The 27,655-nt window shown below is 36.8% G+C and overlaps 1 protein-coding gene across 4 annotated transcripts in view; it reads left to right on the top strand.

The window, feature by feature from the left end:
- The window catches only part of PLXDC2 (plexin domain containing 2), a 234,880-nt gene that overhangs the window by 124,189 nt on the left and 83,036 nt on the right, over positions 1 to 27,655 (top strand). For all 4 annotated transcript variants that reach the window (XM_048950495.1, XM_048950494.1, XM_048950498.1 and 1 more), the window contains 2 exons: positions 8,689 to 8,835; positions 12,173 to 12,242. In XM_048950495.1, the coding sequence (XP_048806452.1) occupies positions 8,689 to 8,835; positions 12,173 to 12,242 (217 nt within the window). The remainder of the gene's footprint in view (positions 1 to 8,688; positions 8,836 to 12,172; positions 12,243 to 27,655) is intronic.

The raw sequence follows: 27,655 nt of genomic DNA, 5'->3' as shown, positions 1-27,655 counted from the left end.
CTATGTTGGCATGTGAGGCGTTTAACTTACTGATGATAATGAATTTTTGCAGTAAGGAAGGATACAGGGGATTTGGAATTTAATGGAATCTGCCTTTGAATTTTCTTGATGGTATTACTTCGCATTTCTGTTTCCCTCTTCATGTTCCTAAAAACATATTACAATTACTCCAAAATCACTGAACTCATGACTGAAAAGCTATGATAGGTATCGGCAACAGACCTACTTTTTTCTTCTGAATTAATTCTTTCAGTCATGCATATCACAGCCCTTGCTTGCAGAAGTTGGCTGAAAATATCTTCAGCTAATGGAAGATGAGTGTTAGGTTGGACTGTGTACATTGGGTAGGCCGCTCCAGTCACTTCCTTTCTGACCACGTTCAACTTGGCTATATCCATTCACAAGAGATACAGCAAATACAGAAATAGATAAAAACTTAAAAATGTGAGAGAGACCATGGGGACTTAAGATGAAATCCAGTTGCCTAGCTTTTTGGCAGAAAGGTTATGCTGGATGTTTCTTTCCCCATGTGTAGAATACAGGTCTCCTAAACGTGTTGAACCATGTCTTATAGACTCGCATGGCATTGGTTCCTGTGCTTAGAAGTTGCATCTCAGCCCTGGTCATTACAGTCAGTGTTTGGGGTTTGTTTTGCTCTAAACTCTGATGAGCTGAAAAGAGACCTAAACTGACAGTGTCTGGTTTCCGTAGAGTAGTAGAAATCTGAGCAACAACTTTATAATTTTTCATCTCTATCTTCCTCTCTAAGCTGTGAATTAAATTTGGCATGTTCACTGTGGATTTCACCGAGCTCTATGTTTTAGTAATTAAAGATTCAATAATGTTATATGTGGGAGTTAATTTAGAAAGTGATTGACTTGTAGTTTTGGTTGCAATCTGTTTAAATTTGATGATCTCTAGAGAAGCCATGGTAGTACAGATCATTCTTAAGCACCCAGGCTCTAGGATGGACATGCTGATGTCTGAACAGCATGGTTTTGACAGAGTCATGAGTGAGGTGGAAGTTTCAAATTAGGTTTTATCCTTACTTTGGCCATCTTTCCCTGAGTTTTACAGGAAGAAAAGCTGCTGCTTTAGTAAATGAGCACTCCTGTTTCTATCAACTTGATATCTATCAGTCATAACTTATTCTTACAGCCTACTGCTTTATGATTTCAGCTGTGATCCCTGACAGATCCCTGAAATGTGTCATTAACTGTTCAGGAATAACAGCACCCAAATAAGTGTGGAGGCAGCTTCCTGAACTGACTTACAGAAAGTCTTGGTCAGCTTAAAACTACAGCTCCTGCTATTAATTTAATTGCCCAGAGCTTTAACACTGTATTTCCTGATTTAAGTTTGCCATCTTCTCTTCTTATGTGATGCTTCAATATCTGGATCCAAAAGAAAAAAAGAAAAACGAAACAAAGTACAGACTGCTGTTAAACCAAATTTATGCTGTATCATGAGGATAAAATAAATACTGTACAAATGGTACAGATGAGGCTGCATGTATGTCACAGCATTTGCACTCCCTCCACTATAAGGGCAGGCTGAAGGAGCTGGAAATCTTCAGCCTGGAAAAGAGAAGGCTTCAAGGAGACCTTATAAGCAGCCTTCCAGTATCTGAAGGGTGTCTACAGGAAAGCTGGGAATGGACTTTTTAGAAAGGAAAAGGGGAAATTGGTTTTAAAGTGGTAGAGGGTAGATTCAGAATAGATATGATGTAGTGTAGGCCTAGGACTTAGCTTTTTGTTACATTTACAATCATTTATAGAGTTTAAATTTTATAAATGTCACTTATACATTAAAAATGAAAAAAAAAAACTGGCGTTTAATAATCACGATAAAATCAATTTGCTGCTATGTGTTTTCATAGTAATTTTATTAAGATGTCTTCCATGTATTTTCTTTTTAGTAGAGGGGGTGGCACATAGCAGTTGAAGGCTTACTGCAAGAATTACTCAAAGTCCTGCTCCAACAAATCAGAAACAAAACTGCGTAATTAACATTTCTCTACTGTAATTTTTTAGTGAGTTACTTGCTTTATTTTTATTATTTTTTCTTCTTTAAGAAAGGTGTTGGTGAAACTTTTGCTCTTTTGAAGCTTGTCTCTCATGACAAGGCATTCCAAGGAGCTTTATAAGACTGCTAAATAGGCTGACAGTTTTCTAGTCATCCCTAAAAGGGAAGCTTCCTTTCAGAAGCAGCTGAATATCATGAAAAAGGCAATGGCTCCAAGCTGACTCTTCACAAAGCCAGTAAGATTAAATGGCTTTTTGGATTAATAGCAGGTTTATGGCTTCCTTCTTTGCCAGGCTGTCTGTCAGCATATGTGATTCTTCATTATAGGCGCTGTCAGACACTCCAACAGGGAAGTGCACTTTAAAATCCTTGGCACTAAAGCTCCAAGTTGATGCAGAACCATAGAAATTCATATGCATACAAAAGGGCAGAAGTCATGAGCTCAGGTCTTGTTTTTGAGCCCAGCTGATGGCGTCATTGAGTGTTTACAGAAACAGCCTCCAGATGCAAATCTGTGAGGTTCTAGGACTCAGCCTCCTCTGAAAATCCTATTATTTGAGTACTCCAACAGATACATGAGTGGAATTCTAGTACTTTGTGGAGAAATCATATGGTATATTCTTAGAGAATACAGTGTGAGATGAAGTCCTTAATGCCAATGTATGCAAATAGAGGATTTCCTCTTCTTTTAGGATGTGCTCTTCTCATTCATTAGACGTGGCATTCAATATAGATAGGATGTTCGAAGTGGGTTTTGCTAAGGCTTATGTAATCAGTGGTAAAGTTCACAGGCTGTCTTCAAGTTACAGGCTGTTGATGTGGATGATGTAGGCTATGTAGGGGAAACAATGAGGCAGTCTTGTAAATTCTGTATTTCCTGAGATGCATATAGAACAAATGTTTTTGTTAAGAAACTGACCAGCAGAGGTTATCCTTGATACAAAGCACTTACTAAAGGAAATTTTTGAGCATCGGAGAACTCCTCATAATAATTGTGCTCTTTAGACAGCAGCCACTATATATATTCTCCACAAGATTTCCAAGCAGTAGTTTGTGTGCTTCCTATCTTGTGAAATTAGTGCTTTTACTTTTTGAAGGGTCAGGAAGTGTCTGATCTTATAAATCTTTACAATTTTATCACTGCTATGTTACAACTATAATTGCATGCTCTTGTGCTAAAATGCAGTTAAATGAAAGCAGCATGTTAAGTGTTGTTTTTCCTCATTTTCCGTGACCTTAATCTTTCTATTAGGACCTCATCTCAGCATCAAAAGTCTTTTCCCATGCTCCCTCATTTCTCTTGCTAATGGCTGTAGTGCTGGGTAATGCTGAACATGCACATGTATCTTTTTCAATCCCCAAAGGTAGAGGTTGGGCAGAGAGTGGCCTGAGAGCAGCCCTGAGGAGAAATATTTGAGAGTGTCAATTGAAAAAAGACTCAACATGAGCTGGCAGTGTGCTCTTGCAGCCTGGAAAGCTAACTGTATCCTGGGCTGCATCAAGAGAAGGGTGACAAGCAGGTTGGGGGAGGTGATTCTGCCCTTCTGCTCTGCTCTTGTGAGATCCCACCTGGAGTACTGCATCTAGTTCTGGGGCCCTCCACACAGGAAGGAGACGGAGCTGTTGGTGAGGGTCCAGAGGAGGGCTTACGAAGGTGATCAGAGGGCTGGAGCGCCTCAGCTATGAGGACAGGCTGAGAGAACTGGGGTTCTTCAGCCTACGGAAGAGAGGCTCTAAGGAGACCTTATAGTGCTTCTAGTACTTGAAGGGGGGCCTACAGGAAAGCTGGGAAGGGACTTTTTATAAGGGCATGTAGCAACAGGATGAGGGGAATTGGTTCTAAATTGGAAGAGGTTAGATTTAGACTAGAAATCAAGAAGAAATTCTTTACTGCAAGGGTGGTTGCAGACTGGAACAGTCTGCCCAGAGAGGTTGTGGATGCCCTCTCCCTGGAAACATTCAAGGCTGGGCTGGATGGAGCTTTGAGCAATTTGGTCTTGAGGGAGGTATCCCTCCCAATAGCAGAGGGGTTGGAACTAGAAGATCTTAAAGGTCCCTTCCAACCCCAAACAGTCTATGATTCTAGAGTCCAACATCAGGTGTCGTTTCCATGCTGCTCTCTTGCACTGTTTTTGTCTGATGGCTACTAATAACATGCAGAATGATAAGATGAATTTTCTATTAAAAATTCAAAAATGTTCAGCAATTAATTATGGCTTTAGTTTACTGTTGTTATAGGCTATGATACAGAGAGGAAGTAAGGAAATAACTAGTGCTGAGTGAAGCTGGGTACAAATAACCAGTTCAGGAAACTGGTTTTGTTGTCTGCTTGTAGGATTATCTTGCTGCTGGCTTGTTTTAATAGAAAAGGTGTTGGTTTTTTTTTTTCTTCCATGAAATGAATTACTAGGTCTACTTTTCTTCATTAGGGAAATACTTGAAATTGCTAACTCATTTCCTCTTGCTAAATTTCCCAATCTATATTTTATTTTCTTTGTTCTCTCCCTGAAAAATGTTCTATTTTTAATACATAATTACCTGTATTCTCCTTCCAGAGTTTCCAATTTATTGTGCAAATACAACTTTTAGAAAACATAATTAGACAATTACAGATTAATTTCATAAGCTATTCCTCTATAAATGCTCATAACATCAGAATTAAAGTCAACTTTATGAACACACTGTTTGATGATGAATTTCCTCACTACTGATTTTTGGAGCAGAAAAAAAGAAGCACTTAAATTTCATTAAAAAGTACACATAGTCTGCAATTTTAGAAATATTTGGGCAATAATTAATTTTTAAAAAAAATCATACACCAGTTCCTCTTTTTTCACTGACAAAATTAAGCATCTATAAAGTCTTCATATTCCTGATGGCTTCAGAGTTCCTTCATTGATGTGTTGCCTCAATGGAAATCTGACAATTCCATTTCAATACTTAGAATACTTGAACAGTTGCCTGTTCTTAGACATGCAGTCTAATTGTCTTCAATTAGCAACAATTCATAACATCTATTTCCAAATATTTGAAGATTAATGTCCTTGAATTTTATTTTATTTTTCTGGTCAAAGCCCATTATTTCACTTTTAAAGTAAATACAGTGATAAGTTAAGTGTTGTGTGAGCTATTCAGAAAGAGCAGTCGGGCTGCCCACGGAGGTGGTGAAGTCACTGTCCCTGGAGGTGTTCAAGAAACACATGAATGTGGCACTGAGGGGACATGGTTAGTGGGCATGGTGGGGATGGGTGGATGACTGGACTAGGTGATCTTAGGCTCTTATCCAACCTTAATAATTCCATGATTTTAATGCTATATAATATTCAGTGGATGCAAGGACTGGGAGAAAGTGACCAAAACTAAAGCTGTTGAAATCTAACTGCCGTCTGTCTGCATGCTCTATAATAATTTGCTCTGGTGATATCTTTCTTACAGAGAAACTAATGGTTTCTCTACAGTGTAGCGTTGTGCAGCAGCAGAATTCATCACTGGATGCCAGCAGTTTTTTTTCACTGCTTTGTTTCAAGTACAGCCTTATAAATGGTAAAACTGCATTCATTATTGTCTGCGGTTTGGATGGAATTGAAAAAATTACTTGAAAGAAAAACATTCTTGCATATAAATTTGACAGAAGCTCTTATTCCTAACCTAAATTAAGGAGCATATGTAAGCATGGGACTCTCAAAGTTAATTTTCCCTTCACAAATGAGATTGCATCATCATTGAATCATGGTGCCTTATTTCAGTGTGAGGTAACTCTGTTTCATGGGTTTTTTTTTTCAGCGTTATTTTCACATATGCATTTGGCTAGTATCCCAGCTAGCAGTTTGAATGCATCTTGGAGCATAATGGAACTCACACAGTTACATCATACTTCCTAGGTTGTGAGAGCACACCTAGCATATTTGAAGTCCTTACTTGTTAAGGGAGAGCAGTTGTTGAGAAACAGCCTTGTGACATTTGGACTGTATTTCAGAGTGACTTATGGAATGGATGTCTAGTAAGAATTTGACAAGTAATGAACACCAAAAGTGTAAAGAAGGCTTAATCTTCAGCTGTGCTGAGCTTTCATGAGCAATGTATGTACACAGCACACATGAGAACACTTATTCTAATACTACACTAATTGTAGTGAGAGGAGTATGAAAATATTCAATGTGTCATCAGAAAATTTACGTCATAAAAACAGTAAGAAAATATTTTCTTTACGATCACAGTAAAATGGCAGCTCAGCACTGAGGATTGCTTCAGGTAAAAAATAATTTATTTCCCCATAATAATAAGTATTCCCTTCAAATCAACCTTCAAACAAAGGTTGACAACAATAAATTCTTGTAGTTGGTACAAAAAATCTTGGAAAATCTGCTGCTGTGAAAGCTGTACTTCTCAATAGAATAGATGTGCTTCTTATTTCATCTATGTTCAGTAGTTGGGCCACACTGTACTTACAGAGGAGTAAATGGAAATTATTCTTATTTCCCAAAAGTAACTGGAAAGTAAGGGGGGGAGAATGGGAAGGAAAAAAAGAATCCAAAACTTTGTATTTAAACATCAGCTACTTAATTAATTTTCTGTTGCTTCTTAAAATAGTAATGGGCATGTTGTCTGCTTTCTCCCTGCTTATTTTTTTCATATGTTAATATGTTTCTGCTTCATTTCATTTCTAAACATTTTAATTTTCTTCAGTTGGTGGAACATATTGTGAAACAGGTAGAATGAACCAAATCCCTTAAACAGATCTGTCAGAATGAAGACTCTTAAGTATCTATTCTTACCAATAAAGCATTTATTTATAACTGGCAAATTTGTGGAACAATCCTGTGATTTCATTTCCACAGTAATGCATATTCAAAAATATGAAGACTGGAAAAATCACTGTTCTTCAGTGTACCAAAAGATCTTAAGCTGCTCAGGCCAACTTTATTCTAGTTTTTTCTAGTCACGTTGTAAATTTGCAGTGATTTTTGTAGCAGAAAACTGACAACATTTTGATTTAAATATTTCACAGTTAATAACTTTGGATGACAAAAAGTTGACTTTAACGATGAATCCTGAGGTTTAATCTCTAACCTCAGATTTTTATTTGTTTTCACGGTTTTAAATATTCAGAAAAGTAGAGATGATTGTAACTATTCCTATTGGGAATCAACAGCTATGATGGTCTCTGTCTTTCTGCTGATTACCAAGTTATTGGGAGTCAGTAGCTAGGGTAAAATATCCACAGATGCTGCTTCCCAACCTGTAATATTTCTTCAACAGAGAGATTTGGCAATAACCAGCCTTTAAATAATGTTTTGTTTGCGGAATAATCTTAAAGGAGGGCTATTGTCCTGTATGACTACTTGATTACAAAAATAGGTCTTGGAAATGTTTGTTCTACTTTGGGCACTATTGTTTATTTCTTTGCTGCAAGATCACTTCTTACCCTTTCTGAATGGTCTCCTTTATTCTTGTTTGTTTTTTTTTTTTCCTTTATTAAAAAAAAAAAAAAAAAAAAAGACGAAGAAGGCTTGTACGTTGGCTTCCATTGTAAGCTACTTCTTCACACAGAAGGATACTCTATATGGAAGAACTGTTTCTGCTTTTTTTTTTTCCTGTATAGCTCTCTACATTTGTTTATCTGTGGTATTTAAAAAATAATAATAATTTATTTAAAGACTAATTTTTAAGTAGTTTGGATAATCTCAGCGTATCCAAATTCTGACTTTGACAGAAATTTTTGGAATCTCCTGTGATTGGATTTTTAGGCACGTAGTCATTTTTCTATAAAAGATTTCAGAAATTCACTTTTTTGTGCTAAATAAGAGCCAGTGATTTGCATGATTTAGAGTGAAAACTGATTGCAGTGGAATGGCATGCAGATTATTTTGAGTGTTGGCATCTCAACTTTGTCATCAAAAATAGCCAGATATTGCCAAGACTTTGACTGTCACCTGAACCATGAACTTGATTGCTGAGCTGGATACATATTCTGGCTACAGAATTTGGTGGACCACTAGAAAAATCTCACATATTACATGTCGGATCTGTATATTTTCTCTCTGAATTTGCTGTGACATGGACATAGCAGCAACCACTGTCATTTTAAAGACCGCAAAAAAATTTCCATAAATATGTATGTATGGATGGCAAATTTTCTCTGAATGGCAAATGTACCTTAAAATAATGTTTTGGAGATTTAAAGTGAAACTGTTGTAAAATGATAGCTATTAGGAATGTTATAGATGCTCCCTGAAAAGCTATTCTAATGAATTGCATTTAGAAAACTTAAAATTCTTCTTAAGGTGTTGACTCTGAGTACTACTTACCGTTTTGTTATAATATGGTAGTTGTTACATGAGCTTAATAGTCACCTCACTTTGAAAGCAGTCATAAATTTTGCTGTAGATTTCACTATGTGGTTACAGGAATGGTATGGTTAGGATTTGGAGATAGAAAAAATTATGGTATGTATTTGCCTTGCCAAATGCTCTTGGTTGGAGGCAGAAATATATTCTGTAACACATTTGTAATTTGTACTTTTGTTCTTGACCACTCACTTGCAATTCTTCTGCACTCTGAGTAGCAGCAGAACTCTGTATTTCAAGTATGAATTTTATATAACACTAAGATGCATTTTTCATTCTGATCTTTATTTGCTGTGTTCCCCCCCTCCCCTTTTAGGAGGATACAGATCATAATTATTATACTTCAAGGACATATGGCCCATATGATTCCACCAGCCGGGATTTATGGGTCAATATAGACCAAATGGAGAAAGACAAAGTAAAGATTCATGGGATCCTCTCCAATACCCATCGACAAGCAGCAGTAAGTTGTAATACTCTTTTTTTACTGACATGGATGTCTTTCAGCTGTGAGTGATAAAACAGTTCTAAGTATCAAAATACTCCTGTTTAGAACTTCATTTTTTGAATTTTAGTTAAAATTCTGAACAGCGTTGCTATCAAAAGATTTCAAGTTGCATTTTTGTACCTGATGTAAAAGTCCTTCAGAAACGCCTTTAAGATATATTTATATATGTATTGTTTTTAAGGTTAGATCTCAAACTATCTAACAGTAAACTAGTTACATTGCTGAAGTCAGAGATGTTACTGTTATTTTCATTAGAGACAGAACTGGGCTGAGAAATAAATTGCTGAAATTTTATATCTTCCATTGAATGTATTTGTGTTGACACTTCCATTTTGTATGACATGTTTCACTAACTTTTTCTACTATGAGAATTTATAAAAATCATTCATATGACAGATAGAAACAGAAGCAATACATGTGATCCATGCCAATAACAAATAAATATAAAAAAGAGTGTACCATTTGTTGCTGTTTTGGGGAGTTGTTTTTTGTTTGTCTGTTTGCTTATTTCAAGATGTAGTGGTATTAAACTGAGCAGAAACAGGAATTTAATTTGATTTTTTTCTCAGCTTTGAAACTGTTATCTGTTATATCCCTGGTGCCAGCCAGGTGACTGTCTCAGGGGGATGTAAGTGACAGCAAGAAGAAATACCCCAGTATTTAATTCTGAACACAAAAAAGCAGACTAGGTTAGCATTTGTGTAACAGAGGGCCCAAATCATAAAATTTCCTCACAGTATAAAAGACTGGAAGAAGCCAGGGATAATACAAATGAAGGGCTTAGGCAATTATGTATGTTTGGAGTAGATTTAATAACACACTAACTCAGGTATTTTCTAAGACAGTTTGTTTTTAAAGGGTGGTGAATGAACAGAGAAAGGTACCAAAAAGTGTCCTTGCTTTTTGTCACCTGGGATTCTGGTACTTGAGAGAGAGAATGGAAACATGCAAAAAAAAAAAAAAAAACAACTAATACAGAAGTTAAAAAATACCTGTTCAAGCTTAAATATATATATATTAATAAATATAAATATAATATATATATATATCTTAATTATCAGGCCTGGGACCTAAATATTAGTGAAACTCCACTGAGAAATTTTAACTTGTTTTAATAATTACTGAAGATAACTCCCTCCGCACTCTCTTTCTAAGCATTTTTGTTTCCACTTGGTTCATGAGATTCCTTGCTTCAGAATGTTAATTCCAAGAAGGATCTTTTGTTCAACTATCATTCTAGAGGTTTAAAACGAAGTAATGCTTCTGGGCAGGATGTGGGATTGATGTGGAGCATGGTAGAGGGGAACCTAGTACCTCAGACTCCTGAGCATGAGGGCTTTGATTTACTCTCCCTATAGCAAGTAGCTGTTAAATATTAATCTTTAAAATATTCCTCAAATCTTGTTAGTTCTTTAATACTCCATTACATTATTTGTCTATACTAAGTACCTATTATGTTGTTAGAATTTAGGGCATTAGTTTTTGATTGAAATCAATGGGAGATCTATATCTGATTTGAGTGGGCATAGGCTCAAGTCTTTATCTATTACAAACATTATCGTTATGCTAATATCTTTATTACAGCCATTTAGAGGACTGTGAAAGACAACTGTGCTCCCTTAAAAGCATTTTAATGTTTATTGTGTTATTCAGAGGGTTAATGCTAATAGAAGAAAAGGGATAATACTGTTTAAAGGATAGAGAGAAGTTCTGGTCATTTTTAACATGATCGTGGAAATTATGTGAGGAAAAGCAAGGACATAATCTGAGTGGAACATATAAATGAACACAGCATACAACTTCCCAGCAATGAAAACTTCAGAATGTGTTTTAATTTCAATTTTTTTTTTTGTTGTTTTCTTTTGTGTATACCATTGTGATTAAATGTTTGGTTATGTATACATATTTACATACATACAAAAGATGTCATTAAAAACTACTCATTCCAGTTAACACAATGCAAATTAATTCTGTATTCTTATTTTTAAAAAAGAGGCTAATCTTGTCAAAATACTATCTTCTATTTAAGTGGAAAGAAAATCTGGTTTAAATTTGCTGTAAATCTTCAGCTGTTAATTTCTACTAAATAATTCTGTAAATGTTTCTGGTAGATGTAAATATAATTCTTACTGCGATAATAAATACTCAATTGTTATTATTAAAAAAAAAACTAAGATAGTAGTTACTTTGTCTTGTTTTGTTGTTGTTTTTGTGTGTGTTTTTTTTCTTTAATTTTAATAAATTATCGACTATTTCCCTTTCTTAAGTGGAGACATGAAAACTTAGGGATGAGGGACAGTCAACAACAATGCTTTTTCACAACACTTCTTCTGTAGTAACTCTTTTTAAATGCCAAATAGTAAAGAGCCACAGGCCATTATGCAAGTGGTATCCTTCTATGGGATATAATATTTAAGCCATGAAAACACCTTAGTAGAAGTTCAGCAGTTCTTTCTGTCAGGACTACTGGTATGCTCATAGTTGAAGCACGTAGAACACCAAGTGATAATTGAGTGGCTACAGAAGCTAACAAGTTTTGGGAGAGCAGTAGAATAGATGAGAAAGGAGAAAGCGGAGAGGGAAAATAAGTGTGAATTTGAATGGTACTTTATGAAGACCTTAGGTGAGGATAAATCTGTTCTCTAAATCTCTAAATCACAGTTCTCTGCTATGATGTCAGCTGATATAGGATAGATTGACAGAGGAATGAAGTTCCTTTCCCCCCCTCCCCCTTCTTTTTTTTATTATTTTGCGGTAAGTTTGCTAGTACTGTTGTTGCTTTGTTTCTTTATAAATAATTTCAGGTCCTTGTTAGTAAGCAGGTCTGCGAAGTTGATGAAGAAACTCTTTTCCACTTTTCATCAGATAAGCAACCAGGTAGCAGCAGGGTGTCAGGGAGAGCGTCTGAATCTGAAGGAGCATGTGGCTGAGGAGTAAACCACCTGCTGCCGAAGGAATCAGGCATCCTGCAAGACTTGTATAGCGATGGCTCTTCTTAGCAAAGAGGTTTAAAAATAATTTTAAAATCAACGCATCTTTCTAAGTTCATTCTCATGAAGTAGTTATTATGTCTGTTTTATTTTCTGAAGTCTTCAGTTTTGAATGTTCGCTGCTTTCAGGTTTTTAAGTGCCAGAATTGTTCCTAGTTAGCTATTGTCAATTTCAAATTTAGAATAATGAGGCTTCAGTAAAAAATCAAAAGCAATGATTGAAATAGGTATTTGAAGTGGAGGACTCTTCATTTTGTTTTCTGCACAATATTGATTTTATTTTCTGGTGTTATTCCTTTCAGAGAGTGAATCTGTCCTTTGATTTTCCATTTTATGGCCATTTTCTACGTGAGATTACAGTGGCAACTGGGGGTAAGTGGCTTTCTAACCATTTACTTTGAGTAATTTGAGAAGAGTTTCTTGCAGTTATTTAAAATCCCTTTTTTTCTCCTACATATGTCAAGAGAAACTGCAGCATTTATTTCTTGTTTTCCAGAAGAAGAAAATAGCAAAATATCAGTATAATGGAAAACCTCAAGCTACTCAAGTTTAACTGTTATAAAACCTTCTCAGTAGAAGACTATAGTATTAATGGCTTTCTATTTAAGTATTCCAGTTGTGTGTCTATGTCTGTAGCATTTGCACTTGTAGAGATAGTGCTGGAACCAAGACAAGTAGGGAAAACTTAGTGTGTTTGGACTGCATGAGACAGAGGATTTTCTATGTGATAAAGAGAAATGCTGACGGAAGTATGTAGCTTGTCCTTTATCAGACAAGCTTGTTGTTGGGTGTGGCTGTGGTGCTGTGTAGTGTCTACTGCAATACCACGGTAGGTAAGAGGTATGATGCAGCCTAACCTCCTAGTCCTGTAGCTCTGTACGCCACTGGTGGCTCATGGCTGGGGTCTTGTCTTCCACCACCTCTGGCTGCTGTTTGTGCAGATCTCCTATTGTACGGACAGCCTCAGCATTTTCTTAATGCAATTCCCCTCCTGCCCATGCTCCTTGAAGGAGTATGGAGATGGAAGAGCAGACCAGAGGAAAATTAAATAATATGGAAGAAATCAAATAAGCAAATAAAGAAGTAAAGATCAGAAGGTAGAAAAAAGAGAGGCAGAAGGAAGCATTACAGAGAATCACAATATCCTCTCATCTCTAACATGTTCAGCAGGTTCACAAATTCTAGCTGATGGAGCTCTGCTGAGAGATACAAGAGGACAAGAAACAAATATAGAAGTTCCTGTTGCCAGAACTAATCCTAGTCCCTGGTTAAGTTTTCTCCTTCTGATGTTGTGTGTAATCAAACATGTGTCACTGGAGCTCTGAGCAGGGAAGGTACACCTAAAAATTTCAGGGGGGGGGACAGAAACCAGAGCTTCAACAAGAGTAGGAGGAGTGCAGGTTGCTGACTGACACTGTGTTAAGGTCTCCATTTTTGTTTCTAAAGTAGAAGAATAGAATAGGTGAACAGAGTTGAAAAAAGTCCAATATTAAATGGTCAATTTGCAGTCAAAAATTTAAAAAAAAAAAAAAAAAAAAAAAAAAAAGCAGAATTATAGGTTGACTTCAGTATCAAGGCATTTTCTTCTTGGCCAGCAATGTTCTTGATGCTGAGATAGATCAGATGAGCTATAAACAACTGATTGTAATGCTGGGGATTGCCTAAATACCATTCTACACTTCTCATGTTTTGGCACTTGATCAATGACGTGTGGTTCCATATCCTGTACTAGAGGAGTTCAATTTCTTGTGGTGTGAAAGAATACAGTGGATGGGTGCTGCACAACTAAAGCAGCAGCAGTAGGAAGAATGTTCATTCTGTAAATGTTCCCTAATTCTTACTGCTGGATTTGATTCATGGAAGCATTTGAAGTTCACTCTTCAAGTAATTTCTCTATTACCAGTCTTAACTTTTAATAGAAGTCCTGAATCTTTACCACTTGTGTCATTAAAATGCTACATTCATCAGGTCTACCAACTTCTCCCAAAGACCTGAGAGTAAAATGAAGCTCCCAAGAAGAAATATGTAATAGTAATTTGTGAGGAAAAAAATTTGGTGTAGAGAATTTCAAAATAAATAAAGAAATAAATACTTGCAGGCATATGTGCTTAATTGAAGTTAGCAACACTCCTTTCTGTTGCTATTAAAGGTAATGGAACTCTGAATGATAGTTCTGCTTCTTGTTTTTCTCCGCTTCTACTAAGTGCGATAGTACTGCAGTGAATAGATTCTGGATTAATGTGATGCCAACTGGGACTTTAATATCAGCCCCTTTACTAAAGGCTGTTGACATTAGCAATACTGCTGTTTCTCATGTGTCACTCATTATTTTAAAAACTCAAAATTACATATGAAAAAGTAAGAACTTCAATGTTCACTCTTGATAAAGCTCTGTAACTGTAAGTCATCCTGTCCTTTCACAACAGGATGCAATTTAGGCAACTTTAAGACTTTAAAGAAACTTGGAGGAAAAGACAGACCTACATCAGTCAGAACTCTCTGATAAATGTTCTGCTTTTGTTCTATTTGAAATTTTTGTCACAATAACTTTTTTTGTGATTCAGCATGTCTTATATCAGAGTCACAGAATGGCTAGGTAGGAAAAAATCTCTGCGTCTATCTGTTCCAACCCCTGCTCAGGCAGACATCCAGAGCAGGTCACCGTCCAGGTGACTTTGCAAGATCTTCAAGGAGGAGGCTCCACAACCTCTCTGGGCAACCCAGGCTCAGGCACTCTCTCAGTATAGAAGTACTTCCTGATGTTTAGAGACAGCACCTCCTGTGGTCCAGTTTTTGCCCATTGCCTCTTGTCCGGGCACCATTGAAAAGAGCCTGGCTCCATCCTCTTCGTACCCTCCCTTCAGGTACTTATATGCATTGATTAGATGCCTGAGACTCCTCCAGTCCAATTTTCTCCCCCTCTCCTGATAGGAAATGTGCTTCCTTGATCATTTTGTTGGCCTTATGTAAGGCAATTTTGAGTATGTCCATGTCTCCCTTGTATTGGGATTTCCAGAACTGAAGACAGTACCCAGGGACAGCCTCACCAATGGAGTAGAGGGGAAGTATCACCTCTTTTGACCTGCCTTTCTTGGCTGGCTTTTGGCTAATACGGTCAAGAGTACCATTCGCCTTTGTAAAGGTGAATGCACCTTGCTGACTCGCATTCAGCTTAATGTCCACCAGGACCCCCAGGTACGTTTCTGCAGAGCCACTTTCCAGCTGGGTGACTACCAACAAGTGCTAGTGCCTGGAGCTGTTCCTGTCTAGGTACAAGACTGTTCATTTCTCCTTGTTGAATTTCATGGGATTTTTGTTTGCCCCACCTTTCCAGGCTGCTGTACCTTAAAAGTAAATGGTAAGGATAGCCTCCAAGTGCTTTTTAAACTGTATAGTCTACTGTTTCTTAGAAGCTAACATTTTTACAGTGGCATTTCCATTATTGGAGTTTTGGAAGACTTTCAGAGGTTATTATGGAGTAAAAAAGAGTGACAGAGTTAACATGTACAGATCCCATATGTCAGATGTACGCTTCTCGGAGAACAAGATGGGATGAATTATGTTAATGACAACACTTCAAACTGTTTTTATCTCCAGCCACGAATTAAATAACCTTGTTAAGAGGAAAATTGAGGACAATGGCACATTAAATCCCTGACGCAATAGAAGTGGTTTCTTCAATTCTTCATGTAGGTTGCATACTGGTGTAGTTTCCAAGTTACTTAAGATGACTTTGGAGTTGTTGAGGTGTATACTCAACTTTTTTTTCTGTTTAATGAATACTTACTAAGAACAGGGATTAAAAATAGTTAATTTGAGCACTCCATTCACTGTTGTCATCAGCGTATCTTTAGCAGGGCTATTTGCTTCATAATTAGAAGTTAAGACAGTTTGTAGTATTCTTATTAATTTAATTAGTGATTTGTGGTTCCTTGGGATGTGGACATCTCCCTAGGTTTTCATATACTCTGTTTTTAAAACATCCTCTTGTTCTCTTGTGACTTTAATTTGTAACAATGGAAATGCAATAGTGGATTTGTCATTAGAAAGAAAGCCATGTGTAATTACCTAAGAATCAGAGTTTTTCTCATAAGTAGCTATCAGCTTGTTCTGGTTTTTTTTTGTTTGTTTGTTTATTATTTTAAGATTTCCAGAGCTGTTTCTGCTAAATTTTCTCTGTCTTTAGGGAGGTTTTCTAGACTGATCCATAGAATTCTGTCTTGACTTGAAATTTCTGACACTTAAATTGTTTGTTTTGATCCATCTGTCACATTTTATTCCCAAACAAAACGAGTTTTGCAAAATAGAAGTCAGTGCAAGTATTAACATGCTGATTATTACTGTATGCATGGTTGAATGGTTCTCTAGCAAATTCATCTCAGTTAATTATGATATTGTTATCAAAATGAATTGAAAGAAATTGTTACTTCTTGAATGTGAGTTCCTAAAATTTTAAGTGTAATTACTTTCAGCAAACAAAAAATGGAAATTAGATCTGTGAGCTAAATCCTGAAGTTAATTTTTCCACTTAACCTTAACTTGGCCAAGTAACTATTAATTTCCAAGTTGAAACTGCAGTGAAACATTGAAGCTTAGTTTGCTCTGGTATGTGAATGTATGGATTCCAACAAGATGAACTGTACCAGAATGAGAGGCTTTTAATGGTCAGAGGGCAGAATAAGTGTGAAGTTCACCTTTGGAGTTGCAGCAGTGTATTAAGGAGCCAGGAACCCCATGAACTGAATGGGATGAAATATACTTACAAAGCATGTACTATCAGGAAGTAAACATTAACATAAAAGCAGTTGATTACTATTTAGTGAAGGTAAGTAAAAGGGCTAAGTGACACCGTTATTGCCTTGTGAAAGTTTAGCTGATGATGGGTTGATCACAGATAGTTGTGGAAGGGACACTTAAAGTGCATAGGGTCTGAAATAAGTCTGCCATGAGCTATGTTGTAGTCTGCAAATTTACAAGTCAAATGAATAAATTATATACAAAGGAAACAAATCATCTAGCTGTATTGATTTCTATATCCGTGTTGACCTACCTGAACTCATGTACAGCCAGGAGAGACATAATATAGTCAGCAGCCTATGAATACCGAAGGCAGACACTTCAAGGAGGTTGGTTTGAGTTACATCCTGTGTTCAATTCTCTCTGTTTTGTTTACTCTCTCTCTTTTATATGTATGTATGTATGCATGCATGTGTCTGTATATGCTGCACTGAAATTAGTGCCTCCTATTTATTTTTCAAGCTACGGCAGGGGAGATTCAGGCTGGACATGAGGAAGTATTACTTTTCAGAAAGGGTGGTCAGGCACTGGAATGGACTGCCCAGGGAGGTGGTGGAATCACCGACCCTGGGGGTGTTCAAGGAAAGACTGGATGTTGTGTTGAGGGACATGGTTTAGTAGGAGCTATTAGGAATAGGTGAACGGTTGGACTGGGTGATCTTTTAGGTCTTTTCCAACCTTAGTGATTCTATGATTCTATGATTATGTTGCCCCCACAACCTCAGAGGCAGGTGTTGGTGGTATGGCAGTAGAGAATGAACCTTTCTGACAGTTTTCCATTACATTCTGTTGCTGTGTGATGGATGGCAGCAGGGAAGCATTTTGACAAAACGTCATCTGACCTTGGAGTACATTTGAAGTAAAAGTGTGGAATTGAATTCCTCCATGTGGAAAAAAATTGCACCCATAAACACTTGTTGATGCTTCTGAAAACCAATCACTGGATGTGAGAATAGTGGGGTAGTAGGTGGTGCATTTCAACTGCAATAACAGCAACCATGGGGAACCTTCACTGATGCAGATATTTATGAATGTAGCATATGGGTTCTTGTTTGTGACTGGCAAAAATGCACAGCTAGCATTACTGACTACATTGAAAAGTAGTGTTATTGAGCTTTTAGTACCTGTTGTAGTTTCCATGGAAATAGGAGGCATTACTTTCAGAGCAACTTCTGTGTATATGTATGTGATACTACAGAGAGACATTCTGAGATGAGGAGCTCAGATGTAGATGTTTACGTTTTGAATGTATTAAGGTGGGTTAATGAACTATTGAGTTATTTTACCAGCTAGCACGAAGGCAGCTTCAAAACTGTCCATCTAACCCATACAGTAGCAAAAACATAAATACAAAACAGGAAAAAATATGAAACAAACAATTCAAAGATTTGCCGAGAAAAATACTATTCAAAGTGTTCTTCATAGGCAGGCATTTTATGTAGGAATTGCAATTAGTAAGTTCTTTTAGAAAGCCTGTCAGATGCTAAAACAAAGGTAGATAAAAAGGCACCTTGTAGGCAATTGAAATAGCCCTGAAAATATTTCAGATGTTTGATATGGCCAGGGATGTCAAATACACTATGTATTGGACAAACATAGGTAAGGATGACAGAGGACTGATGCAGAGTCATAGCAGCAGGAGCAAAAAACTTGCAGTATGTTTTGAAGTAGGGTAAGGATGGGCCATTTATACACCAACCATGTATTTCCTCATTTCTGTAGCTTATTGCTCAGAGTTCTGGAAATTAGACAGCTTGTCAGACACTTCCAGAGTGTCCAACGTACCCAAAGCCTTGATGCATCTCAGCAGAGCAGTCAGCTATTCCAGGCTGAGATTTTTGAGACAATGACTCCTTGTCATCTTGTGGGGAGTACCCCTGAGTCTGGGGATTCATTGTCGTGTAGTCCGGATGAAGCTGGAGCAAGCAGTTACATTTGTAAAGATTATGTTGAGAAAAGTTGCCAATAAAATAACAGCAGCAGTACTAATGTTTGATAAATGAGGCTCTGATGGAGGAACATCCTGAAGCAGTAGGCCTTGACATTATTTGTAATAAGCATTAATACTACCATTAGTAAAGGCAGGATTATTGGACAAAATGAAATTACAATATTAAATCTTACTGTGATCAAATAAATGTTAGCAATTTTCTGAAACTGAAATCAAGAATTCTTTGTATGGTCATGCCTAACATCAGTTTGTGTCTTTAAAAATATTTGTATTTATTAAAGAGGGGATCTAAGGTGACACTGCTCAGCCTTTCATCAAAACTGAAGATGTTTTACCTGCTACTGACCCAAAGTGACCTTACAGACACTGAAAATATTCAAATCCATTTTCCTTTGAAACCTGCTGTTATCAGAGCTTGCATCACTGAGCCACTGCGAGGCACCTGTGCGCGGTTTCTCAACAGCTCACCAGCTGGAACAACAGATTCACAGTCATCTTTTATTCCCATGAGAAAGACTCATGTTTATTCCAGTATCAGACTGTTCAGAAGTGTGTGTATGATTTGTAACAGCAAAGGGAAAAATTTGAGTTAGCTAGCTAGTTAGCTGCTTAAATGTGTAATTTTTATATGTTATGAAGATTCTTTAGGGCATGGAGAGAGTAAACAAAAAATGGTATCCATGTTTAACTGTTCTTTTCCTAGACACCCCAGGAGGAATGCTATGAAAAATAATTGCCAAACTGGAGAGAATTCTAATGTAATTTTGTATCATGTTTTGCAACACTTTATTTTTAGGGAGTAAGAAAATGGAAAAAGGATATCTATGCTGCAGGAATAGGATAAAAGACTGAGGTTGCACTGCCTGAGCTCCATCTTTCTGTTTTGTCCCCCAGAGCAATAGCTCTGAGCAGGAAGGAAATCTGTCTTCCTGGGTGGTGTGCTAGAAGATGTAGAGAATGTCACTGTACTGAGTGGAGCATGTTATTACAGCCTGACAGAAATTTCTGGTTGTTCTGCTGCTCTGATCTCTTCAACAAAGGAGTCTCCAGGAAATGTGTTCACCCTTAATAAGGAGCAATTTGATAACAAAACTCAACCTATGGGTGACAGCTGTTAAATGGGAAGGGTGATATAAAGCAGGGTGTGTATCACAGTGTTTCTGGCCAAAATCAGTGACTATGACTACCATGTGTTTGTTGCAGGGGATCCTACTTGCCATCACCAGCAGGCAGCTTGCTCTGAAGGACTGTGGCAAGTTGCCTGTCGACTGCAGAGATCCATTCAGATAATTGCCCTTTTTAGCTCCTTACATCCTGTCTTTTTCTGAAGTATTGTATTACGATGCAGCTGTTAATATTTCTTCCTCCCTATACAACTTTCTTTGTCTATCACTCCTGGGACTAAGTGTCCCTTTTGGAACCACCTTTCTGTAAGGGCCTACCTTTCTATCATACCCTAGAAACTCTGCTTTGTCTTGCTTTCCATCAGCAAATTCTATTTCTGTACCTGCCCTTACGCTTTTTCTGTACAAGTTAGACCAGAAACAGTTAGGGCAAAGATAATGATAAGCTATGGGGGAGAAAAAAAAATCCATATGCTTTGACATCACTCTGACCTTGACACACAAAGGCATTTGCCAGATTTGAACAGTGAAGTTTATTGGAAGTAGTTACACAGAAGTAGTAAGAAAACTTAAAATGACTACACTGGTATTTGTCTATGAGACTTTGATTCATAGAATGACAGATAATTAACCAACACATTTGTCTACATGGAATGTCAAACAAATATTTAAATAATCTTGCAGATCGGATAATAATAACTTGCATGGCTTAATGTTAAGGTAAATAGCCTACAGGATAGCCAGCTGAACAGCAGGGAATTGGTAGGTATATGCAATGTCTAAGATAAAATTCTACAATAAAGAGCGGATTTATAGCAGCCATATCTTATGTTGTCTTATTAGTAGCATTACAAGGATTCAATAATATTGTGTTTTTACATAATAGTAAAAATTTTTAATGCATGACCATCCTGCATCTCCCACTAAATATAGTGCTTATTTGGTCCGTTATCTGAGTTTAAAAAGTAAACTTCATTTTGCTGCAGATCCAATAGACTTTGTAAAATCTGCTATGGATATCCAGCCTCGTAAAGTTTTATGTGGTTTTATTTTGTATTTTCTACCCTTATAGCTCTTTTATATCCTATTCTTAATGTATAAGGTGGATTAATCAAACACTGCAACCCCAGTGGAAAAGTCATTTACAAAAACAAAAAATTATTTCCAAACCAAGACTCACCAATCAAAATCTCATGAGAATAGTGGATGAGATATTTGATTTCTAATTAGAGTAGGAAATTTCTTATGAAGAATGGGGAATTACAGAACTGTAAAGGTTAGAAGGAATCTATAGTCCAACCTCCTCTGTTAAAACAGGTTCCCTACAGTACACATTAACCTACAATAGGTTACACAAAAAAATATCCGGACAGATTTTGAATGTCTCCAGGGAAGAAGATTCCAAAACCTCTCTGGGCAGCCTGTTTCAGTGCTCTGATGCTGTCAAAGTACAGATTTCTTTTTTTCTCATGCTCAGGTGGAGCTTCCTGTGTTTCAATTTTTGTCCATTGCCCCTTGTGCTGTTGCTAGGTACCACCAAAACAGGCCTTTTCTTGCTATGATACAGTGTTGCATCCGAATCATAGAATGGATTTGGTTGGAGGGGTAGTTCCAACCCACCTGCAATTTGCAGGGTATCCAGCCACCAGATCAGGCTGCCCAGGTTGCTGTCCAGTCTGGCCTTGAGCATTTCCAGAGTTGGGGCAGCAACAGCCTATCTAAACAATCAGTTTCAGTGTCTCACCACCCTCTGAGTAAAAAATCTGTTCCTAACATCTAACTTAAATCTTTCCCCTCTGTAGTTTCTCAGAGGAAGGCTTCTGTAAATGGAAGATTAAGACTTTGAGTGTGAAATCATACATGTTATGTGATGCTATTGCTGGCAGGTACCATATAACAGTGCTGGTAGCTCACAACAACCAGGAGGCTTTGTCTCCTTTGTCTGTCTGTACCTGTAATAAATATATGTTCTTAATCCTAATATGATGATGAAATTTCTATTTTCTCTTATATTTATGGTGAATTCTATGGACTCCTGCATTGACTGGTTTGTCTGACTCATGAAGCCATTTGGCTTCATTTCTCACTCAGAGAATCTAATTTTATTTAAGTAATAAGGGGAAAGAATTACAAAAATGCTTGAAACAAAGTGTTAGTTTCCAACTTAGAATATCTTGGAAGATAAGTTTATTTTTTACCTCTTTTTTTGTGTTTCAAGCTTACTAATTCATTGGGCCATTGGCAGTTTGTTCAAAGCAATTGTAGCAGAAGTGTGGAGATTCTGTTTGCTGTGCAGTAAATCAGCTTGTTGTTGTCTTAAATAAAATTTTGAAAGCTTAGAGAGGCTTAATTAAAATCAGTGAAGGATTTAAAAATGAATACTGAAATCATTGCTGGAGAAATATAATTAGCAAAATAAATTGTGTCCTAAAATATTTCCAGAGCAGCCTGTAGGGACCCAGTGCCAATCCTTGCTGAGGAGAAGGCTGGAAATATTCTGGGGAAGCCATAAGACGACATCAAGAAAAAAAAACTGAAACCATCCTACTGCTGGTAGCTTGGCCCCACATTAAAAGGCTGTTTTGTCACTTAGTTTTACATGTTACCAGTAGCCTTATTAAAAAATAAATGTGATTTCTCTTCCTTATTACTAAGCATCTGCTTTGTATCCAAAGTTACTGATTACCCATAATTTCCATTTCCTATCTGTGTTTCTGAGGTCTGCTGGAGAGCATGAAAAGAATGTGAATCAAACCATGTTAGCCTTTTTATGTTTATTACTTCACATAAAGTATTCTAATTTCCCTATTTGGGATCTGCTAATGTCAGAGGAAATGTCTACACCTATAATTTCACTAGGAACAGGCAGTATTGGGAATACAGATTCTTCTAATATCTTGATGGTACTGCATTGTGGATGTGATGGCTGTCTTCTCTTTTGGCTCCTGGAGAAATTTAAGAAAAGCCAATTGCTACTCTACATTTAAAAGAGTGTATGCAACTACTGTCTGAATCACATTATGAAAAATTACTTGTCCTTTTCCAGCCTCTTCATTATAATAGAATCTCTTTCTTGGTATCAACCTTGTGTCAAGGCAGTCCTTGCTAAATTCATTACCATTGCAAATTGTCAGATTGATATCAGCCAGTTGTCTGAAACAAAGGACTTTGAAATAGGTTACCATGGATCTTTGTCAGTTTTGGCCTGGGACCTAAACTGGAATCTAAATTTCTTCCCTCACTTCTCCTTACAATTTTTGCCTTGACTCCATTCCCATCCTTTCCTCCTGTCAGTCATTTGACTGAGTGACATGCCCAATCTTGAAGCTTCCTCCTGCATATGCTTGCTCCTGAGGAGATCTTTCCAGATATAAGCAGGGGAGAAGAAACATCTATGATCAGCTAGTAGATTAATTCTGTGCTGAAGTGTTGATTTTGTTATAAGACTGTCATGAACGTTTGCAGGGTTAGAAAATGGAGTGTTATTATTTTTATAGAATGGTGACCTCAAAAGCAAGCCATTGTTTTCATGTGCTTTATTTCCACTTAATTCAAACAGCTTCTTCATGTTTCTGAGCATTGATGGGACTATTAAAGCAGTTTTTATTTCAGGTCTATTACCACTAAGACCATATAACAGTAATAATTCCACATATGACTTCTTTCTAGTTGTGATGTGCAAGTAGATTCCCGGTTCAGCTTCCTAAGGCTGCTTGTGGCCATGCTTTTCTTGCAAGTTTCCAGGAAATAAGATATCCAGAATGACTGCAAGTTCCTGCTCTGACTCACTGACAAGTCCTAATCTTAGCTACTAAAGAGTAGGGAATGAATAACCAAGGGTGTAGGCCCAACTGTGCATCTCCTTCAAGTGTTAGCAGATTCAAAGCTTTCTTGTGTTTTCCAGAGACAACACTGGCATAACTTGGTAGAAAGGATCTGCCCTGTGTTTCCTGTTAGAAGTGTTTTAACCTGAGCCATTGCTATACTAAATCTGTTCCAGCTGACATAGAGCATATAACTCTATTAACCAACCTGAAAAAAGGAAACCAGATCTTGTAAAACCAAATCACAACCTTTGATACCTAAGGGGCCAGTTATCTTGAAAAGTACTTTTGTAGCTATTTATTTACTCAAGTGGAAATAGTTGTTTTTAATTTCAGGCTCCTATATGTAGTAGTCTGGGACAGGTGTGCATGTCTGAGAGTAGTCTGACTCTAAAGACTGTTGAAGAACACTTGGATGTGGGTTGTTCTAAGAGTCAAAGGACTTTATTGGATTGCTAAAAGTGACTCTGGCGTTATCCTATTGTTTCATCAAATAAGTTTTTATTAATATAAAAGGTTATTAACAGGATCAAGCTAGCTTGGTAATTGGTATAGCATGAGCTGATTGGCAGTAGATGTGGGATTCCATATATCTCAATGGGCAGATGCAGTGAAGCCACATAAAGCAAGTTGTTATCAGGGTGTTATTTAGAAGTAGCTTGATAGTGCAATAAAAGTAAATTTCTGTACGCTTTTTTTTTTTTTTTTTTTTTAAACTGCAGTTTGTTTTCTGCTTTCATTCCTTATCTTATGTGGGGGAGGCATGAGGCATAAAAGAATGATATTATCTCAGGAGTGTTCACTATGATTCTTAAATTCCATCTCTTTCAGTCCTGTGCATTAAATTACAGAATTTGCTTCTTTGGAGTAGTTTTCTGTGCTTTATAATTAAAAGAGATTATACATATTATCCTTTTTATTTTCAGATTTCTATCTCCTAATTTCTACCTGCCTAACAGAATGAATTGCAACCAGTATTTTAAGGTCAAAATTATGTTCTTAAACCATGAGTCACATTTCATTCACAAAAGATGTTCTCTAATCTGTTAGACCTGGAGACTTTAGGGCCTCCTTAACATACGCAGCAATTATGTGAAATGTACACCTTCTTTTTCCAAATAATGTATTCCTACCTGCTGCTACTGCTTCATTTCCTTCACCTTAGCAGCTTTGAGCTGTAAATTGTTAAGTGTCAAATTGCAGTTATGTCAGCAATTATGTGACTCTACTCTTCCCTCAAAAAGTCTATGTCCATGTTTTCAGGAAATATTCTTCAGATCTTCTTGAAAACATATTATGTTTTCTTAGCTGTTCTACTAATTTCCTGGCTTCTTTTAAATAGTAACATGAAAGAAAAAGCCACTTTTTAAGTTGGAGGAGATACACTTGCACTGCCTTCAACATCCAGCCAACAGCTCGATCAAATGCACAAAAGTCTCTCTTTAAAGAAAACTCCAGTTTTTACAACTTTTCCACAAAACCCGTAGGTTTTATGACCGTTTTAGTTATTCAGTCTAACTTCTAGTATAAACATGGGCTTTTTATAATACAGAAATGAGGAAGTTGTACATTCAGCTGTAAAAATGTCAAATAGTATTTGGCAATAATTCAAATGTATTCACTCAAGATGTGTTGAAGAGTTTTGGTAGAACCACTTCTGTCCTTTGGTACTTCTGAGAACTTGGAATGTTTTTAAATCTTGTCCTACTTCTCAAACTGAAAAGTATAATTATTCCAATTTTTATAGACATATTTTTCGCCTGTTTTCATGGAGGAGAAAAGGACAGCAGACGTTCCTGAGATGTACCAGTGATTTTAACCTAGCTAAAAAATACCTTAAGTGTATCTTATCAAGCACTCTGAAAATAAATTGTTGGAGTCATTTCATTTTCTGAGAGACAAACTATATGGAGTTTATTGTCAGTGTTGCTTATTGAGAAGACACAGTTTTGCTGGATACTGAAACAGGCACAAGTATAAAGTCTACCCATAAATGTACATCTTAAAAAGTTGATCAATTGTATGGTATAGCAGCACAGTTATCAGTTATTTCAGTAGGTTTAAAGTGTAAATTTAAAATTTACTATGGTAAATTGTGTACTTTGTTTACCATAAAACAAAAAGGTAGAAAAATATGTGAAGTACTTTTTATCCTTAGTATATTTTAAAACTCAGGTGGTCAGTTTGCAGACTGGAGTTTTATGTGTATGTTTTATTGCCAGGAAACTAACCTACTTCTGTCATGTATTCTTGTTAAGTTCTTGTTAAGATTGAGGTAATTGGAAGAATCACATTTGTATTGAATCTCGTACAATATTGTTTTCCTTTCACATGTGTTGAAGGTATTTATCTTCCAGGCAAAATTATAGTACTGGCTAGGCAAGCTCAGGAAGATTCTAAACTATTTCTGTGTTGACGTTTGTTTTGTTAAAAATTTAGTGATTCTGGCCATCAGTTTAGATATTAAAAGTCAGCTCTACTAACTGAAACCTCTTAAACTTACTAAATGTTTAAAAACTAAATATTCAGTGCTTCCTATTTATAAATCTTATTTTTTTTTTCCTAATACAGCCATGTATTTCTGTTTTTACTTTGTATTCACTTTACAAGGATGCCACATTCAGGTCAGTTTTTTTCTTAGTTTTGCTTCTAAATGATGCCTTATACAATGAAATGTAATTACCTTTATTGACTTGCTAATCCTCCTGGATCACAGTGTCTGCTGTACTTGCCAAGGTGTAGTCCATAGAAAGCTGCCCCAAAGGAGACAGCTCTTCAGTTTTACTTCTTTAGGGGAAATCAATTGCAGAAACTGAGGACAAGTAATAGCTTTTGTCCTTCCACAGATGTTTGTAAGGTTTGATCTTTTTGATGTGTCCTGTATGAAATTGCTCGTCGGATACTTTTTTTTTTTTTTTTGTAATGATAGGCACCTATGAGACATGTTATAACATTCTTGCTGTTTTATCTGTATAATGTTTTTTTTGGGAAAATGTTCCTTTTACAGAATCACACAGAATCACCCGGGTTGGAAGGGACCCCAAGGATCATGTAGTTCCAACCCCCCTGCCTAGCAGGGCCACCAAACATACACATTCAGATCAGGTTGCCCAGGGCCCCGTCCAACCTGGCCTTAAACACGTCCAAGGACGGGGCATCCACAACCTCCCTGGGCAGCCCGTTCCAGGGCCTAACCACTCTCCTAGTAAAGAACTTCCCCCTAACATCCAACCTAAATCTTCCCTCCTTCAACTTTTAGAATAGTGCTAACTTATAAAAGGACATGAATTCCAAAATACGGGGCTACTATTCCATGCTAACAGATGCTTGGCATTAGCATGGTATGGCTCAACTTTGAGAAAATTCTGAGATTAGTTCTCTGTCTGTGTATACTATACCCCTTTGTATGATGGGTAGTTAGATGATCAGAGGGTAGAATACATGACTTTTCATTGGGAACATCCTGACTTCCCATTTGTCTCTTCTTCAACATCACTCTCAGTAGTCAGATGCATCCCCTCCGCTTGTTGGAAGCCTGACTACTGAAAGAACAAACAGCAGTGTTTGTAGGCACCTTATCAACTTGTTGGCACTAAGGCATAACTTTTTGGTGTGCGCATTAATTGTACTGGAACTGAACAGCAATTCTGTAGAATGATGGTCGTGTTGTAACAATTAAGTTATGCATTTTGATAATATGGTAAATAACTTTGTCACCTTGGTGTATTAATGTAAAACAGACTGTGTGAAAAAATAGATGTTTAGCAAGCAGCCAACCTGTCCTTTAAGCAGGACCAACAGTATATTCTGGTGGTCTCCAAAGATAACAGTATACAAGGATAAACTTCAATGAAAATAGAATGTAAAGTGTAGTGGAAATGTGAGCTCATTTTGAATAGGTTTACAGAGATCTTGTCATCTCATTTTCTGTGGCAGACTAATACTCTTGTTTATATTTTTACTTCAGATAATCTAATATAGTTCTTTCAATCTGTGGGGTGTTCTCTTTTTTTCTTTTTTCTTTTTTCTTTTTTCAATCTGTGGGGTGTTCTCTTTTTTCCCTTTTCCCTTTTCCCTTTTCTCTTTTCT

This window comes from Lagopus muta, chromosome 7 (assembly GCF_023343835.1).
Source record: "Lagopus muta isolate bLagMut1 chromosome 7, bLagMut1 primary, whole genome shotgun sequence".
Taxonomy (NCBI): Eukaryota; Metazoa; Chordata; class Aves; order Galliformes; family Phasianidae; genus Lagopus; species Lagopus muta.
This window is presented reverse-complemented; position numbering and strand designations above follow the sequence as displayed.